The 20,297-nt window shown below is 35.9% G+C and overlaps 1 protein-coding gene across 7 annotated transcripts in view; it reads right to left on the reverse strand.

The window, feature by feature from the left end:
- Window positions 1–4,786, reverse strand: part of LOC142343213 (patatin-like phospholipase domain-containing protein 7) — a 189,956-nt gene extending 185,170 nt beyond the window's left edge. For 5 of the 7 annotated variants that reach the window (XM_075394961.1, XM_075394958.1, XM_075394962.1 and 2 more), the window contains exons 1-2: window positions 4,601–4,786; window positions 59–140 (exon numbers count right to left, since the gene is read on the reverse strand). In XM_075394961.1, the coding sequence (XP_075251076.1) occupies window positions 59–140; window positions 4,601–4,654 (136 nt within the window). In that variant the 5' untranslated portion in view covers window positions 4,655–4,786. Of the gene's footprint in view, window positions 1–58; window positions 141–3,202; window positions 3,424–4,335; window positions 4,575–4,600 lie in introns of those variants that run through there. The other 2 variants (XM_075394959.1, XM_075394960.1) reach the window with 2 other exon arrangements.
- Between the last annotated feature and the right edge of the window lie 15,511 nt (window positions 4,787–20,297).

The following is a 20,297-nucleotide window of genomic DNA, read 5'->3' on the forward strand; positions in this document are numbered from 1 at the left end:
GTGACTACAATGAGATCCTAATTTTGATGTGAATTACTGCAGAGAATTCCACACTTACGCTGTGCTTTGTATCGCCTGATGAGTATGATGACAATGAGGAGCCCTGCCAGTACAGAGCACACAGAAAAGATAACTGTCGTCTGAAACAAAATTTTATCAAACACAGACACCACCTATATCAGAACAGTTAAATTTGGCTCTTTGGTTTAGTGGGTCTTTCCCATTATAGCCCCCCCTCCAGGTTAGTGGTCAGATAACCTATAGCCCCCAATCATAGTAATTATACCATAATGGGGGTGGGGGGGCTATGATTTCGTGGGGGGACTATAATGGGAGAGACCTGGTTTAGTTTCTCCTGACTCTTTTCCATCATTGTTCCAGCTTATTGGCGCTACTAGTAGTGAAACTCTATTCACCACCATTATTCGATGATTGAGGGGCTAAAATTTTGGTTGAGTCTATAATTCGAAATAACTGCTTTCCTAGGCTTCATCGCGTAAAAAAAGGAAGAGACCGGCCCTAACAATTAAACATCAGGTCTTCACTTGACTACCATTTAAAATATGGTACCTTATAGCCGGCCCCCAGCTTAGCGGTCATATTACGTATAGCCCCCCCCCCCAATATTTGGGCAGTAATTTCGTGGGTGGGGCTTATAATAGGAAGGACCATTTTACAGGTCGTATTTTGTTTATGCTTCTTAGGAATTCTCATTATAGTAAAATCCGGATCTATTCTGTCCCCCCCCCCCCCCCCCAGCTTGGTGATCATAAATCTTTCATGACCCCCATGCTCACGTGCTATTTTCTTACATAGTAACGTGCTATATAACAACATATAATTTGTAACAGGAGGTCATAAAAAACACTGGGGGGGGGGCGAAACAGAATAGATCCTATAATCTCCTATTTGGTTTAATGATTAACAAAACACCCACCCACCCACCCACCCACACACACCCACCCACCCACACCCACCCACCCACCCACCCACCAAGCCACTCACTCACTCTCTCTCTCTCACACACACACACACACACACACACACACACCACATACACACGCACACACACACACACACACACACACACACACACACACACACACACACGCCCACTAACCCCCCCCCCCCCCACACACACACACACCACACACACCCAACACGCACGCACACGCACGCACGCACGCACGCACGCACACGCACACACAGACACACACACACACAACACACACACACACGCACACACACATCCATTAACCAACCCACACAGACACATACACACCCACCTACACACCTACCCACCCCCCCCCCCCCCACACACACACCAACACACCCAACCATAAACGCCCAACCACCCACCCAACGCCCCCCCCCCCCACCGCACACGCACACACAAACACAACCACCCACACACACACACATACACATACACATACACACCAACACACTCACCCATACACGCCCACTCAGCCCCCCCCCCCCGCACGCGCACACACACATTCGCACACGCACACGCACACACACACACACACGACACACACAGATACACAGACAGACAAAAACACACCTTCATACATACACACACAAACTCATCCAATAAACTTGGCACAATCAACATACCCGGCAGAGCAGATTGCCGGAAAAAAATCCCCGTTGATTCTCGAGAAGTCAAAAATATTTCACGCAAAATGTCGAAAAAGCGGCAAAATGAGGTAGAGCAAAAATTTTTGTTCGGCGAAGTAAAAAAAATAGCCGGAAGAATACTGAAACAACTAACATTTGAAAAACGAACCACCCTAACTGACATAATGAACCACTTGTTGAATCACATTAATCATACTGAAACAATGACGAAAAATGACAACGGAAAAACATCTTGAAAAACTTATAAAGCATCTGATAAAAATTTCTTCGCGAGGAGCGAATCCTAAACAAGTATTGGTGAAACATTTGCAACGGTTATTTATCATTCAAACCACTAGCAAACCACAGAAAACCAAAAAAAAACAAAATAAACTGAGGAACGGGAGGAACTCAGGTTAACGACGAAAAAATATATTTGCAACAAAATTCTCGAACAAAACGGTAAAATGCTATTTTGCAACCATTGCGTTGAGAGCAAATTACTTCTTCAGCACAAGCTTTCTTACACTCCAAATCTAGAAGAATTACATTAAATGGATATATTCTGTTTCGGCCCCCTCAGCTTAGTGAGCACAAATTTTTTATGACCCCCAGGCGCACGTGCTATTTTCTTACATAGTAACGTGCTATATAACAACATATAATTTGTAACTGGGGGTCATGAAAAAAACTGGGGGCCAAAACAGAATAGATCCCGTCAAATACCAAAAAAATAAGAACCATAAAACCCGAAAAAAGATGTATTTAGAAGGATTTCATTCAAAAGTGATCTGTTTAATATTTAACGACGTCTTCTAGGGACAACATCTATAGAATCGCCCCAATGTGAAGAAGACTGCGTAAGACAAATCAGAGCGAGAAGCGCAAAATCAGAAGAAATATAGAAAAAACTTAAAAAACACGAGAATTTGCTTACAATTAATCAAATATCTTTAACAAAAACAACTCATATTCAATATCCCTAAAATGAAACAACGACCAATACAGCTGGAAAAATTGACTTTAGCCACAGAACTCCCCAAATTCCATAAAAAATTTGAAGAACACAAACTGCTAGAAAAAGTCCAATATTGCAAAATAAATTGTAAAAAAAACTAGCTCAAAATTGAATCCAAACGTACTATTACAAGTTTCAATAAATGAGGCAAACACCTTTAACCAAAAAAAGGGGCTTAAATAAAAAACTGCTCTGAAAAAGCCGCACGTGATAAAAAAAGTTATACTCGCTTAGCGCAAATTTTTTCACACTTACATTTTTCGCTTTCTTTCTTCTCTCCGCTCAACATTTTTGTTCAACAAAAGATTATCACAATTTTAGCACGTGCGGTAATGACTTTTACATCGTGTTTCAGATCAACTGGACCGATTAAAAAATAAAAAGTAGATCACCATAACTCCTCGTCGAGTCGCAAAAAAATTAGGAGCGCTATGATAGCCGGCTGAGAAGATGAGAGCGGCTATTAAAAAGCAAGCAATCAGCCTTTTAGTAGGGATGAGAAAAATGGGTAGTTAAAGCACTGCTAGACGAATTATATAAAAAGATAAAAACAATACTTACGGAAAAGACTGCCGTCATGGAGGTTTATAGGGAAGAATGGCCTAACGCAAACGTGCCTCCTCAAGCATTACTGCCGGTGTCCTCTTAAAATTGCACATTTAGCGTAAATATGGACTTGAATAACACTGCAGTGCCACACAACGTGGTACACGGTCAGAAAATTTGCGATTTGAGGATTCAAACAATTCGCACGTGTCAAATTTTAAGGAATATTTTCTAATTTTGCCAATTTCAGCCACTTTAGAGCCGTAAATCTTGAATGCTGGGAGGCAGAAATAAATCCAAACGGGGACTAACTTGGGTCTTTCTCATTTTATCCCTCATCCAAGCCTAATAGGGGTAACTCTCAGTAAGCTTGGGGAGGGGGGCAAGTAATGCCACTAATGGGAAAGAGCCCTTCGTAATAAATTCGCAACCAGCCTGATTTAAGTTGTTAGCTTTGCTGGGAATGGGCATTGGCGAACATAATAGAATGCTCTACTCGAAGAGCACCTTATTGCCGTTGAAGTGTTAAAAGATTATGTGTCGCATGCTAAAAGAACTGAAAAAAGTCAATATTAGGAAAAATGCTCTGGGTCTTTTCCGTTTCTGCCCCCCCCCCCCCCCCCCAAGTTACAGAGCACGTGTCATTACATAGTACATCACTATGTAAAAATATGGCACGTGTGTCGGGGGGGGGGGGGGTGCAAATAAGCTCCCACTAATCTTGGGGGCACAAACGGAAAAAGATCCAATGCTCCTAAGAGTAAATTTACCTAGACAAGGTTGGAGGGGTAGGGGTGTTTTTAATTCGGCTAAGCTTGAATCTTTGATGAGAAAGAGTCCATTGCTTGGCGTGGTGAAAGCGTATAATTTATAGCAGACGATTTCAGAGGTATTGACTGCACCCATACGTGAAAGCCATTAGCAGCGGGCGAGTGAATCACAACAAACCGAGAGAAAAATTAAGTAATCGCAAAAGTCAAGAAATCTAAAATTTGGCAAAATGACGCTGGGTCTTTTTGATATATTAGCAAGCATGTCGTCATTGACTACATTACGAGATACGAAACTACATCGATTTATTAAAAGCCTCAAAGCAGCTTTAGTTCAGTTTAATTATATTTCAAGTTGAAAGACACTAGATTGCTTACCGAGGCCATTGAAAATTGTAAGAAGGTGTACATAATTTGGTCGAATCAGAAAATTCGCAGAGTATAGCCGCTGTTTTATTCTACAGAAAACTGAATAGTGAACAAAGAAAGCAATTCAGTTTGACCTCATATACATCACGAGCACGATCTACAGTGCAGAAATTGCTCTTAGTTTAACAATCAGTACATGTATATTCAAGAATTTTAAGTTTGTAAAACGTCGACCGATTAAAATTTATTTGGTTCTAGTTTTAAGCTTACTCACGATACTCATTGATTCGTAAGAGGCTTTAGGGCTCTTTGACTTGAAGGAAAACATTGTCGTCTTTGTCCCAAGAATTCCCGATTTGATCACGCTTGCGTCATTTTGTTGGTTCCATGTCGCTTGATAGATTCTTTTGTACACTTAAGCAATCATTGGAATATTAGTCATATAGATCTGTAAATAGAGTATGACCTAATAAAGTCTATTTGAAAGAATAGCTCTAGTCTAGAAAGCTTTTGTTTGTTAGAAAATATTCCTTTTATTAACTATTTAATCTGACGCACTGATAGTTCAAATGACAACAAAGAACTTTTGAATAAAAACAAAGGTTATGTTTGAACGCCAATTTAATGTAAATTCAGCAGAATAATGGAGGGAAAGAAATTCAACTTTTTGCCATGATTTCTTCCGGGAATCTGGATCCTAATCTACACAGGGCATCAACTCTGAGAAGCTATATCACCCAGCATTTCTACAATAGTGAAACTGAATGAAGTGTTCGTATTCAGTCAATGTTTCCCTTAATTTTCTACTGCCCTTAGATCTCTGACATTTCGGCAGTCTAAAACGAATAAGCAAACGCATTATGAATTTTTTAAAAAAGCAAAACAAATTAGAGTTTTAACAGAATCAATCACTAACAATTCAGACAATTTATTATCAAATAAATAAGCAACAGATACAACCTGAGAAAATGAAACAAAAAATATGATGAAAGTTTTGCCAATCTCGATATAATGTCATCCAATCGCTCTCTTTTTCTTCGGACAAAACGAACAACTTGCCGCTCTTGATCAGCGAAAAATGTTGAGCATCGTTCCCGAAATCAATATCGGAACGGGCTAATAGAATGATGCATCTCAAAAAACGTCCGGTGCAAATTTCAATGCTTTTCAAAAAAAACTGCAGTGCAATCTCTATCCGTATTTTGCGATAGCTGACTCGATTTTCTCCATCGCCATTTTATAATTTGGCGTTGCGTGGACAAATTCAAGAGAAAAAAAGGAATTCATGAGACTTTAAATGTTCATCTAATTAATGTGAAATTCAAATACCTTATATAAATTTCTCGTGTAATCGAAATGAAGCCTCTAGCCCTATCGGAAATCCCCACGTGCGAATGCAAATTACTAGATCTATGCTAATGCCAAAACGGGAATCTCGGATGGTCAGGTGTAATCAGATCAAACGAGAAAGTATCATCTTATTTCCTTTGTTGTTGGCTGAATGTAGAACAGTAGATTTCTTTAGCACAATGCTGTTTTAAATTCGGACAAGCTCAAATGACTGATCAATACAGTCACCCAGATACGATAATTTACACATGAGGAATTCGACAATTACTTTGGGCTCGATTAATTTTTCATTAAATCTATTTTCCGGACGCGATACGCTTATTGTAACCCTAAGCTATTTATTACATTTCATAGATTATTTTTAGTTATTCGGGGCTTAAATAAATTGTTCTTCAATTTTCCATAAGTAGTAGGGTAAAATGCACGTATTGTCACGGGGGGGGGGGACGTGACAAACTGCACATCAAGTTTTGTCACCGGCGCGAACGTCCCCACCCCTTACGAATCGTGCATCACCCCACCCGTTGAGAATCGTGCGGTGCACTCCGTTGGTAAGAAATTGTAAAATTATTTCAAACTTGATGCCAAAGAAACTTGTTACATCCTCTACAATGTGAAAAGGACAAAAATTTTGTTGCACCTATGAAAGAAGATTGACTTATATGAACACTACTGACAATGTCGAAGACAGACCACTTGAATTTAACTCAAATTCTTAAAAAAAAGACAAATTTTCTGTAACTTCCTTTCTTCTAATGACTAAGTTCTCGATTCATTTCCGGGTAATCCTATTATTTACAGCGAACACTTAAAAGAAATTTAACAGATTTTTCTGGCTCTGACCAAAAATTATTCCAAAAAAATCGAATCAGTTAAAACACTTTTTTTTAGCTTACAGTAAATTTTTCTGTCAGAATTGCTCTCAAGTTACTTCCTTACGGAGGGCTTATTGTTATCGACAACTCTCCGTGGGATTTTTAATAGTTTGAAAATTATTACAAATACACGCTATCTTAGATGATGCTAGTGGTTTTATCCAAGAGAAATACAACATTTGCCCCTATTATTCATATATGCTACCTTGTCAACTAATCAGGTGCTTAAGTGTTCATGTGACTGGAAGCATTTTTTGCTTATAAATAAAGATCTTTCACCCGAAAATCTATCATTTAATGGACTGTTGAGTTGCAAATCAGTTGTGCTAGACCTTGAGGGTTTTCGTCATTATAAGGAAAAATTCATTGTCAAAGAACTGCGTTTTTGTACGGAAGACTACAACGACTGTATTCTGTTTTCTCCTCACTGAGACCTAACTGAACAGCAAAAAACCCTTTTTCATTGGATGACAAAAAAATACGCGGAATAAACTGGATCATGGAAAACTATCCTTACATATATATCACACAAATTATTCAGAACATTCTTTTGAAATCCGGGGGCAATGCTTTACGCCAAGGGATCAGAAAAAGTTCAATTCTTGTCTAACCTGTTGGACAAGCCTGTTGTAGATTTGAATTCACTCAACTGTCCGGCAACAAATTTTTAATTTAACTGTAAAAGTCATACTGTTGAACGAGTTGAAATTCAAAAAACACTACGCAAGAGGAAAAACTTACTTCGAGTGGTTAACGAATGAGAGAAGACTGGACGAGAGTGGAAGCACCCTTGTCGACGAGTTCAACTATTTGCAAACTGATAACGCAGGAAGGGATACTAAACTTTTCCTTTTTGAAAAACGACACAATCAAGACTAGGAACCAATTTCTCCAGAGAAAAGTTTAATTGCAAAATAACTCACCAACTTAGACTTTGTGCAAAATGTTGAGAACTGTCTTCTCAAATTTGACAACTCATGTGAAAAGTTTACAATGACAAGTATGAGTTCGTACAGTTATCTACTGCAGGTCTTCACAAAAAACGTTATTTATGCAAAACACGTTTACCAGCAAAATAAATGGTCACGAGCAATAGATTTTAACACAATTCATCATTTTGTACAACTCTCAACGCAACATTCAGCAAGTTAATTGGCCAAACAATTAAATCTTGTGCAGTTTTAATGAACGTGTTATGAATCAGCAACGAAAGAAAATTCTGGACAATTACATATAGACCTTGATCCCAAAACGTCTGACTGTTTGGGATGTTGCACAAACATAGTTGAGTTCGATCCTTCAATCTTCTATATACCACCTGACAAAGCAGAGGTATCAGCACACCAATTCAAAAAAGTTTTCATTCTCAAGCGAATAGTTCAATTGTCCAAAACTGAATTGGGAAAGTACGTACTTTAGACAAACAAGTGATTTCAGTGCTCTGTTAGAGTCTTCACAACGTAATTAGGGAAAATGTAAAAGTTCGAACAGAACACTTGCAACAATGAGAAAATTTTAGAAATTGTGCTTCGACAAAAACCTCTTGATAAAAAAAACGAGCCATCCTGCTGACAAAAACAACTTTTGAGTTATTTTGGTTATTATTCGATTTTCTTTCGCAAATTTAAGTTAAACAACAAAATGACAATTGCAAAGGAACTTATACTGGTCCCGAGTCAGGACCCAAACGTTAAATCAAACACGCAGGCTGATTTTAGGAAATTTAGGAAATTTGAGCATTCTTACTGGTTTCAAGTACAAAAGAGCTAAAGAAAAAATTGATGTGAAAAAATCAGAACGATTTTCAATTAATGAAAGGAAAAAATTGATGGTCGATGAAAACCGTAACAACATGTCTGTGTCTTCATTTCTATACGATTTGCAACAAACAACCAAAAAGCATCAAAAGCCTGAATTTTTTAACGTTTAGGAAACCCTAATTATGAAAGAAGCAATAGTAATCAATAGCAATACCAAGGAAAAACAACGGACTCCTACGACGACTGGGATCATACCGCTAGAGTCAAAGCACTCGACAGGCGCAGCCGCATCTGGCAGCAAGACAAACTAAAATAATAACTAATCTGATACTTAAAAAAAGTTTTGGAAACAGAAAAAGGCTCCCACAAAGCATAAATTTATCAAAAAATTTCCTCGACTGAAACTAATTGCAAACGTAATTCAATATTTCTATTCAAAGCATATAGACGCAATATCTTTCCAGACACTTGGCGGGTAATCAAATGGTTATAACAGAAATAGGGAAGAAGACGAATTAAAAACAGCCATAAAAATTTGGGAAGCGACTTAAAATGTCGCACCTTCCCAAACAAAAAGGTGATTGCAGCCAAAAATATTATGTTCTCGTCTGGAAGCAATATTCTTGCTGCACAAACTGTATGAACACTCATACTCCATTAGAGAAAATTTAGCTATCAACATCATTGGGGGCAAAAGCCAACTTCCATCCACCCTTGGTGCTCCTGCGGATTCCGTTGAATGAACTGCCGGGCTAAGGAGGTCCTGGTAGCAGCAATCACAGCTCAACAAAGCATGATGAATAGCCAATCAAAGCAAACTAAAACTACGACAAGGGATCTCAATGGAGAGTCTCACCAGTGGAAAAGGGAGTATAAGAGGATAAACGATGAGAATGTTATCGGAATTACCAGTTATGGGAAACCTCTGTTGGATAAAATAGTATAACACGTTTTCAAAACAAATAAGGGAGCACAAAAAATAATAAACCAGTTGAAAGCAGCAGGACCCCTGATTTTTAGACACAAGATAAGGAATTCAAAAGACAACCAAAAAACCTTACCCTCCGTGGACACTTAACTTCAGATTTGATACATCAGAGAAGTGGAACTTAAATCTAAATACAGAGCAAAAAAATAATTTGAGTGGCGTGGATTGGAACAATTCGATGCCAATTCTTACCAAAACGATTATTAATTTGCGGAAGTACGTGATTTTTGTGTTTGTTCATATAGCATTATGATAAAAATGATTAATAATTTCAAGCAGCCACAAACACTATGGCAATAATGAATCGGCTGGGCTATAACAAGGAAGCTCGGTAATGTGCGTTGGCACATAATGTTCGACCCCGCTCAGCCACATTTTGACTTCATTGTCTACCATATGAAGAAGAGATAGGAAATATTCGAAAATTCAAATACTATTCTAAATACATTGGTGTCTGAGTTTAAAAAATGTAAACTCAAACAACTAAACAAATTCAATAAAACCGCATTAGAGAACCGATGAGACCTAAAATCATCCAAAGTTTTCAGAAAAGGCATCGAAGCAACGAAAATAAAAAATTTAGATATTTTCAAACAAGTACATACATAGTCATAAAAATTTGCTAAAACATAAAACCGCGAATACATTAACTTTTCTTCCATTAGAAAGAAGATGAGACCAGTCATTGATGAGAGTAAGCTAAAAATTGTCAGTAAAAGGTTTAAAAGGTGGCAAACATCAAAAAAATTTTCAACAGATTTTTAAGTTTATTTAAGGACATGAGAGCCATAAAGTATCACTGGAAAGTATAAGAAAGTATTGCCTCTATAGATAGCGAACTGGAGCTTTGATTAGTGAAGTAAGCCATCAGATCACAAAAAGGACAAAAAAGCTGACAAAACTCAAGAACTGAGTAAAAACTTACAAGAACACTTGGTCAGAGCCATAAGAGGTGGCAAACATCAAAAAATCAGTTTTTTTTTCAACAGATTTTTAAATTTATTTAAAGACATGAGAGCCATAAAGTATCACCGGAAAGAATTAGAAAGTATTACCTCTATAGATAGCGAACTGGAGCTTTGATTAGTGAAGTAAGCCATCAGATCACAAAAAGGACAAAAAGCTGACAAAACTCAAGAACTGAGTAAAAACTTACTAGAACACTTGGTCAGAGCCATAAGAGGTGACAAACATCAAAAAATCAGTTTTTTTTCAACAGATTTTAAAATTTATTTAAAAACATGAGAGCCATAAAGTATCACCGGAAAGAATTAGAAAGTATTGCCTCTATAGATAGCGAACTGGAGCTTTGATTAAGGAAGTAAGCCATCAGATCACAAAAAAGACAAAAAAGCTGACAAAACTCAAGAACTGAGTAAAAACTTACTAGAACACTTGGTCAGAGCCATAAGAACCATAAGCTTTTCTCTGAAAAAACATTTTGATCATTAGGCCTCATTTGAACGTATATGGTCCCATTAATATAAACTCCAAATTAAAACAGATTTGTCTTTCAAAATTCAAGATGAGACCCAAAACCGGCATGGCTATTCGCGGCTGTTAAAAAACCGTAACTGTTCCAAATCATAGCGCAATAGATAATTTGGCACAAGAAAATCTTAATTTATGAAAAATAAACTCCAAACTTTGATTAATATTGATTTAAAACAACGGAAGACCAAGGCCAAAGAAGGCAAGATGTTAGTCCCAGGGCAATTTCTCAGGAAGCGGAGGTAGAAAATAGCCGTCATCTGAGTATACCAAGATTGTGTCAGCAGTTTTTATGTATGTACTTTCGATAAATTTGAACAAATAGGGCCAAAGGAGCATATTTGTTGCCATTTTTCTTGAAGCTCGTAAACAGGTTAAATTTATATTTCTATTATAATTTATATTAATTCATATTTCGATAAATCCTCGAAAAAAGGCAAAATTAATTGTTTTTAATTTCGCACTCAAAGCTCGACTGGCTTTCTAAGGATACCATTCGCATCTCTGTAAAATGAAGAAATCGATCAACGAAAAATGTCTGAACAACAAATCCAGTTGAGCATATAGTTGCTCGCAGTTGCTCAAACGAACTCAGCTAATCTAAGCCAAATTTTATTACAGATCGTGCTCTTTCAGCTTAACCCTCCCGGACAATTTGATATCACTCTTGAGGGTATTCATAAAGAAAGAAATCTGTAGAATTAAATTACACAGCCTTAAATTCAGTCGGTAGTTCCTTCATTATTCGTCAAAACACTGCAGCATCGTCCTCAACCAAAACTTTATAAAACGCGGCACAGTTGGATGAAATGACACAAAAAAGGAATATGAGACTACTATTTCAAGCGCTAGAGAAAAATTGAACTTTTAAACATAGCTGACAGAATGCAAGAAAATAGGCACAATAGCTTTGTAGATTCGCAGTCTCAAACAAATAGTTAAAGAAAAACAAAAAGAAGAAATTTTTATCAAATGCTGAGATTTATATGTTGATTTAGAATCTGTTTAACTTATTGCTGCTTCTATTAGCGGCCCTCAAATACCCTTCAATTGAAGTGACACGCAATCACTTGACCTTATCTCTTTGAATTAAAGCGAAGAAAAGTCACTTTCCAAGTGATGAACTCATTTTTGCGAGTGACGTAAGTCATGTGTGCCGGGAAAACTCAATCAGGCAAATGAACAAAAACCTCTCTCCACGAAGAGTGAAAAGTGACGTCACTTACACAATTCAGTTGAAATTGCATGAACAAGGAACCAAAGGTAGAATTGAATTGATTGTGAGGTCATATGGTTGTAACAAAAATCTTGACGACGAACTAAAAAACCAAGAGGAAAAAATATCCTCAGCCATCGCTATGCGGCTGTAAACAAGAAAATGACATTTGAGAAATATTAACATATTGTAATCAAAACCGCTAGCTTCTAGCTATGGAAACTGTACTTAACCGTTTACCCCCAAAACCTTTAAGCAAAACAATATAGTCTTAGATTAAATAGTTGAATTTTGAATTCTTTGCAGAAGTCATCTTTGCCGAATTTGGTTTGACTTTACAGCCAAACCGATTATTTCGTGTGTAACATAACAGGCCATACTCATTTAAATCAATTAAACGGTTAGATGTGAAATGAAACCATTGAATAGCTTCAGCAATGCCCATTAGCAAGTCAGTAAGACCTGTGATTAATGAGACAAGTCACAAGACAACAACAAAAATAAAATAGAAAAGAACAAAACGACTAAAAAACTGGCTACCGGAGAATTTCTGAAAACAATTCGTGACTAAGTAGATATAGCCCTTATCCATCAATTGGAACTATCAAATAGCTTCTTTGTCGACTCATTAAAGAGTCGAGAAAACCTGGCAAGAAGTATTAGTGAAAGCACAACAAAAAAGAAAAACACAAACCGGCGACTAAATACTGATATTTTTGTAAAAAGTTGTGACGACGTTAAAACCATCGGATACCAATTAAAACTAGCAAGTAGCTTTCATTAAACCTCCTTAAAAACCAATGGGACTAGTTATTAATGAACTGGAACAGGACAACCAGACAAAAAGAAACAGGACAACAAAATTACAAGAAAAGCGCAAAACTAAAAACTGATAATTTATTTCAAAAACCGTGTAAAAGTCATATAAAAATAGCAATCTGATGCGTTCAACAAAACGCAAATTTACATTATTAGTACAACGTATGACATTTTGAAACCATTAGTTAAGATGAGAAAAACAGCCAAACTTGAAGTCAAATTGCCTCGTGTTCAAGAAAAATGCTTTCAAGAACAGAAAATCTGTTCAAACACCAATTTTAACTCATTTTTAATTGCCTGATTAAAACACTCAGTTAAAAAGAAAACAAAGCACAACAAAAAGTTCTGAAATCATTTTCTGATATATCCACAAGTTGCGACTCCAATTCAGTTACTCTGAATAGAACTGTTGAAGCTGGTTCAGATCAACCATCACCCAACTAGTTAAAAGCTAGAAAACAAACTGAACTAATCTGAATTATCCTAAGAACCGACAAAAAAGAGACGAAACAAAGAATAAAAAATTGAAAGCTGATAACAATTCTTTTCGCCAAGTTATGAAATCCGAGAAAATGTTTTCAAAGAACGTGGGAAAACTCTTTTCTAAATAACTGAAAACCAGCACGTCCCAATACATACTCAACATAAAACCAACTTAACGTCACACCAAATGCTTTGGAGTTACAAGCAAGGCTTGAGAACTTTTTTGGTGTAAAAACTTCTGCCTTGGGTGGGATTCGAACCCGCAACCTCTCGGATAAGAGTCTGTTGACTTAATCACTAAGCTTCGACTTCCTCTGCTTTCGTTCAGTCGCTTTTATTTTTGCACTAGACTGAATTCGACAGCGCACAATTGATATTACACAAAGGAATCAAGCAAAGAATCGTGAAAAAGTCTATCCAGAAGTGTAATCGAAAGAAGGTTCAAGAACGAAGTCTGGCAGAAATTTCGCATAAAAAAGACACGCAACTTAACAACAATTCTTCAATTTTCGTTCAAGAGAAGCAAGAGAAAAAATAACATACAGAAAGCTAAAAAAAAAGGCAAAAATGAATAAAAAGCGCAAGAATATTTCATCACAATACTTCAGTATCGCAATCCAAAGAACAGACATAACGACTTAATTTAATCAATTTTCGGGAACATAAAAAATCCTAAAACTATAAAAAAAAATTTGGCAAAGTGACAATATAACCCTCAAAATCTAATAATTAGATATAATGGTCAAATATGTTGCCAGGTATATTTTTACCTTAAAAATTCTGTAAGAAAAACCATTTAGGTTGGAATTAAAACTAAAAAACTACTTTGAAAGCCGCAAGCTCTTGTGGGGGGAGGAAATATATACTCAAATGGATTTTGTTGTTCAGTCAATTTTGGCCGATCAATATATTCATCGTAGAGATATGTGAGTGCTATCATTAAAAAGCTCGCCCAGCGTAGAATTCGAAATTGAAAAGATTTTTTTGAATTTCATTTTTTTCGAGGAGTTATTGAAGTTTCAAATTTTGTGTGATCAAAAGATATTTTGTTCATTTTAGGGGGAATTTTCGCTCAAATAAGGATTTTTCTATTAACATATTAACTCAAAATTACATTTTAAGCTACAAAATCAAACAATTTTGTGTTCCTAATAGAAGAAAGGCAGTAAAAAGGCTAGTTATGGTCTCGTATAGAATTTTACTACTTTTCAAAAAATCGAATTGTATTGGAGAGCTGTTTTTTTTTTAAATTTTGTCAATTTTTTTAAGTCACTTGGAGACGAGTCACTTTTCATATCAAGATTTCGTTAAGGACAAACATCATTTATAGTCAAATGATGGCCGATTAACAAAAAATTCGTTTTGAAGAAATCGCTCAAGTTTTTTTCGACTGAGTTTTAGTATTTTTTAATGAAATTTTGATATCCTTTTTGAGATTTTAAACTTTTGTAGTCCTCTGGCAGTCTTGTTGAGTAAAATTGACATAGGCTTCTTTATGAGAATCAAAAAACCTATCTAGTACTTTGAGTGGACAGCTAGTGGTTGTTAAGACTTCAAAACCAATTTTTCGAAATTTTTTTTAGCATTAACCGATCTTTAACTTATTTTTGTGTACTTATTAGTCAGTCTCAATAATGACAGTCTTTCTTTCCTACTGCAACCAAAATTAAATTTATTAGCGGTTTTCTCTTAAACTGTTGGTTTTATTAATGCCACCAGTTTCAATAATTTTTTCCAAAATTTTTGGATACTTTTTCAAATTTTTGGTTCCTTTTTAAAATATTATTATATCCTGAAATTGACAGTTCCCATTGGCTTAGAAAAGGAGTTCAATTGATCATAGAAAATAATTTAAAAACAAAAAATTCTAAGCCATTATGGTTTTAATGGCTTCGACACTTTCGTCTCGCACTTTTCCAATGATTTTTGTTTTTGATGGCATTTCTTGTTGTTTTAAAAGTCATAAGATTTATTGTGATGACCTATTCATGACTTAAAAATGACAGATACCATTGCCTTCCCATCGAGGCAGAAATTAGCGTTTTATTGAATTCCGTTGAAAGATATTGAATTTTATGGCTTTGATACTACGGGTTTTCTCAAAAATTTCGTGCTTTTATTATTGTTTATTTTTGTTGATTTTTACTGGCTTCAACACATTTCTCAATTTTTTTAAATTTGCTGTTTTTGCCTGTTATTTTAGTCTTTATTTAGTCAAAAAAAAATTTAAAAGCTGAGCATTCTCATAATCTTCAAATTCAGGAAAGAATCAACTTATTCAATGCAGTCAGTGTATAGCTAAAGGTCTTAATACGTTTCTGAAAGTTGTTTCCATTTTTTATTAAACTTTTTACTTTTTGTTGTTCTTTTTGTGAACTTGTTACTTATTCTCAACATTGAGAGGTCCCATCCGCTACCTCGTAATGCAAACTTCAACCTGTTTATTGATATTATGTCGTAACTGTTGTTTTCTTTGTTGGACAATATGCTTTTTCATAAATCTTTTGTGAGTGGTCAATATTTGTGTTCTGTTTTGTCTTCTTTTAACAAATTCGCGTTATAACATATCCCAATGATTTTTAAAATTAGGCCGATACAAACAATCAACCTTTCAGTATAATTATAATTGAATTATCATAAATAACAACTTAAAAAAACATATAATCGGATAATATCTAATAATTTTTACCTAGATAACTTGTTTTTTCGCAAATTGTTCGTATTTTTAGTTATTCTGCACCTTTAAACCGTTTATATGTCTAAGTCTAACCAAAGACAAGTCCTATTGGTTTCCTAATGATGTTTTGGAAAATTTACTCAGATTTTTTTCGTCAAGAGCTACTGGTTTTCAAGACTTTTGAAGTTATTTGGTTTAAAAAGTGTTTATTTATTTTTGAGTTTCGCCTCATTATTTCTTTTTGCCGACTTGTTACCTAGCCTCTAATGAAAAGTCCCATCTGCCTAGTAATTAAGCAAAAGTAAATTTGGGTAGTTAGGGTTTTGTCTGATTGTCATTTGACGATGTCATTAGGTGCTTTTAAATTTAGATATTGAGTTTTTGCCATAAATGTTTTGTGTTTTTGCTTGGTTTAGTTTCATTAATGGCAGATCTCGTGAGCGCTCTCAATAGGCATGGTATTGTAATTCAATTCGTAGTTTGGGATTGTAGCAATTTCTCTAAACTCAAACATCTATTTTTGATTATCTCTTCATTTGGTTGACAATTAAGTCAAAATCTAGATGAGCTCGGGTCGAAACATCATGTGCGAACGCACATTAACGAGCCTCCTTGTTTGAATTAAAACTATACAGCCGCATTTTCAAAAGCAAATTTCAAAAGCTAATTTCAAAGGGAATTTGAAAAACGCATTTCAAACTAGAAATTGGCTTTTTAAACTCCCCAATGATACTTCGCTCAAACAAAAGACAAGAAATCATGAGCACCGGAAGTCACACATTATTTTGCTCTAACGATTGTTTCCGAGCAGGTAAAAAGTCCAGCTTGAACAAAACAATTGGGATCTATTCTGTTTGCCCCCCCCCCCCCCCCCCACAGCTTAGTGGGCTTATATCCCCCCAGCTTAGTGGGCTTATATCCCCCGAGGTGCACGTGCAATTTTTATACAGTAACGTGCTATATAACATTTAATTTGTAACTGGGGGCATAAAAACGCTGTTCGGGGGGCAAAACAGAATAGATCCAGCAATTGCTTTAATATTGCCAGAAAGCACCCAAAGATAGTTGAAAGAGTCATTTGAGACAATTGTGAGTTCCAGGCAGGTAATTAACTGCAGGTAGAAAATCAGCCGAAACATTTTCTCCCACTCATTTCCAAATTTAAGGGGAATATCTTTGTCTAATTGATTTTCTCAGGTCGGCACGGAGACTGGTAAAATGCTCAACGCAAAATCTATACACAGGAGTCTATCATTAGCCTTTTAACACGCTTTTAATAAGGAATAAGCTTTTAGGCATTGTTTTTTGATCTGCTGGAGAAAAACTAAGGACAGGAGAAACTAAAATTTTCAACAGGCATTCCTTTTCAGTGGTAACGTAATTGGTATTTTTCTTCAATATAACAACCGATTAGCTTAGGAGGAATTGCTCCCAAACGATGGGCGTTGTTGGTTGCCGAAATAAGCTGAGCGAGTCTAGCTTAAAGTAATATCATCAAAAACGGCAAATGCTCCCAAAAATAGCAACTATATGACCCTAAATTTCAAAAATTCCTTTCACGCCATGATTCTGTCTTCCTTGCGGCTTGTACACCGCAAAGTTTACAGACCAGAAAAATGTTGTCTTAACGAAAGTGAAATTGGTCAGTCATAAAATTGCAAAAAGTCCAACATAAACCACATAGTTTGAAAGCAACTCAACAGACAAACTTTGCTTGAGCGCAATTGAAATATTACCGACTCACTTCTTGTCAAACCTACCATTAGGGCTACACTTGACCTGCGTCCTGAAAAAAATACATCATTAACAATGCCTTTTGGTGCTAGTTAAACCCCTTCGAACTTGTATCTTGTTCTTAAAAAATCAGAGATTATCTACATACAAGTCGGACAATTTAAGGATTTGTAGTCATATCTTCACAGTTAAAGAATTTGTAGTCGTTTAGGCAATCAGATTTCCCATAATTAACGGTCTCGGGAAAAATACCCAACGCCAACATTCCCAATTTTACAAAATACCCAATAACTCATCTTGTTGAAAATACCAGAATGATTATTTAGCATAAAACTTAGCTAGTGCATTTGGCAATACCACACGGACCATGACTATTGCTCAGCTGCCACTGGGACATGGTATGAAACTATTAAAATCAAACTTATCATCATAAACTAAACAAATTAAATTATCAACTTGATCATAAAACATGACGATAAATAGCGACCCTTGACCCTCTTGATGCACATCGGGATTGAAACAAAAAAGGAAAAAGAAGAGATAGAAACTGGCCAAATTTTTACTGTTTTTTCAGTGTCAAAAAGTGTTCTAATTTGACGTGCAGATTCAGTAAGATTCTAAAACTATACTAAATTGAACTTCTGAACTGAAGTCTAATAGCTTAAAGCCAATGGCAGCTAGCAAATACTCTAATGAGCTTTGATAACCTATCTCTCAATGACAAAGGTCCATCTCTTCTGACTTTGACAGTATTCACCATATTGAGTCATTAAATGCGTGAAAGAACATAAAATCCATTCAGTTGAAACAGTTAGTGAGGTAAGTCAGAAGTCAAGCTCGAAAATCTCGACTTATGTAAAACAAAAACCTGATCAAAAGGTAAAGCGAATAAAACATAGCAGGACAAGTCCTGACCAAAAATTTAAAAATAATCACTGACTAAACAAAAAAGACCTAGAATTGCCAACAAATGGATTTGGAAAACCATCTAAAAACAATCGAAAAAAAACGGTAAAAATCAATGTCAAAATGCCGCATGTGAACAAAAAATTACTAGCGAGAAAGCGATTTTTTATTCAAACACCGTTTTCTCACTCCACTTTAAAATTCGAGAGAAAAAAATTTCACGCCACAAGAGCTCGCTTGCTTTTTCGCTCCACTTCCTGTTTCGGCGTGACCAAAATCACTACTCCAATTTCACTTCAAAAATTATGAAAATTTGTGAACAGATTTTCAAAAAATAACCCCGGAAACGACTCGCAGACGTCTTCGCCAAAAAGCAGCCTGCCAAATGGCAGTGAGCATCAGAGAAGAGAAGACACTATCTGATAGAAATAAAAGTAAACGAAAATTTAAACATAGCTGGCAGATTGCCAGAAAATAGCCGCAATTGATTCGTAGATCGGCAGTAAAAAAAAACAGTAAAAAAGACAGACCAAAAAATTTCGTCTTTTCATTGAAGGCTGATCTGTTATATTTTGATTAAAAATCGGTATAAGTTATTGCTGCCTCTTTTAGCTGATCTCAAATAACCTTCATTTAGAGTGACACACACCCATTTGACCTTATCTCTTTGAATTAAAGTAAATAAAAGTCAATTTTAAAGTAAGGCAGTCATTTGTGAGTGAGGTAAGTCAAGTGTGACCAAAAATTTAATCACGCACATGAACAAAAAAACTCGCTCCACTAAGAGCGAAAAATGACGTCACACATGCAATTCAGTTGAAATTGCATGAACGAATGAACAAAAAGTGGCTGTGACGTCATATGGTCGTAACAAAAATCATGACGACGAAATAAAAAAAAAACCAAGAGAAGGCCAATAATAGCCTCAGCTATCGCTGTGCGGCTATTAATTAAACAAACCTGGCAAATTGCCCGGAAAACAGCCGCAATAGCTTCATAGATCTGTAGTCTCACAAAGAAGGTAAAAAAAACTGACCAAAAAAGAAACTTATTCTTTTCATCAAGGGCTGAGATGTTAAATTTTTATTAGGAATCTGTATAACTTATTGCGGTTTCTATTTGCTGCTCTTAAATTACCGTCAATTAGAGTGACAAGCACTCATTTGACCTTATCTCTTTGAATTAAAGCAAAAAAAAACAAATTCAGAGTGAGAAAGTCATTTTTAAGAGTGAGGTAAGTCACGTGTGACCAAAAATTTATTCACGCGAATGAACAAAAAACGAGCTCCACTAAGAGCGAAAAATGACGTCACACGCATTTCAGTTGAAATTGCATGAACGAATGAACAAAAAGCAGATTTGAAGTGGTTGTGACGTTATATGGTCGTAACAAAAATTTTGACGACGAAATAAATAAAAAACCAAGAGAAGGCCAAGAATAGCCTCAGCTATCGCTTCGCGGCTATTAAAAAGAAATTTAAACTAATAATAAAATTCAATTACAATTTCCGCAAGTAATTACAATGGGAAAACAATATTGCGAGCAGCCGAGACAAAACCGCTGCATACACAAATACCAATTCTTACTCGTGAAATAAAGCGAAAGAGGCTAAGAAAAATTTATCAATTTTTTTGTCAAAATTCAAAGAAAAAAATGCGCTGATAAAAAAAC

This window comes from Convolutriloba macropyga, chromosome 7 (genome assembly GCF_964194025.1).
Source record: "Convolutriloba macropyga chromosome 7, txConMacr16.3, whole genome shotgun sequence".
NCBI lineage: Eukaryota > Metazoa > Xenacoelomorpha > Acoela > Convolutidae > Convolutriloba > Convolutriloba macropyga.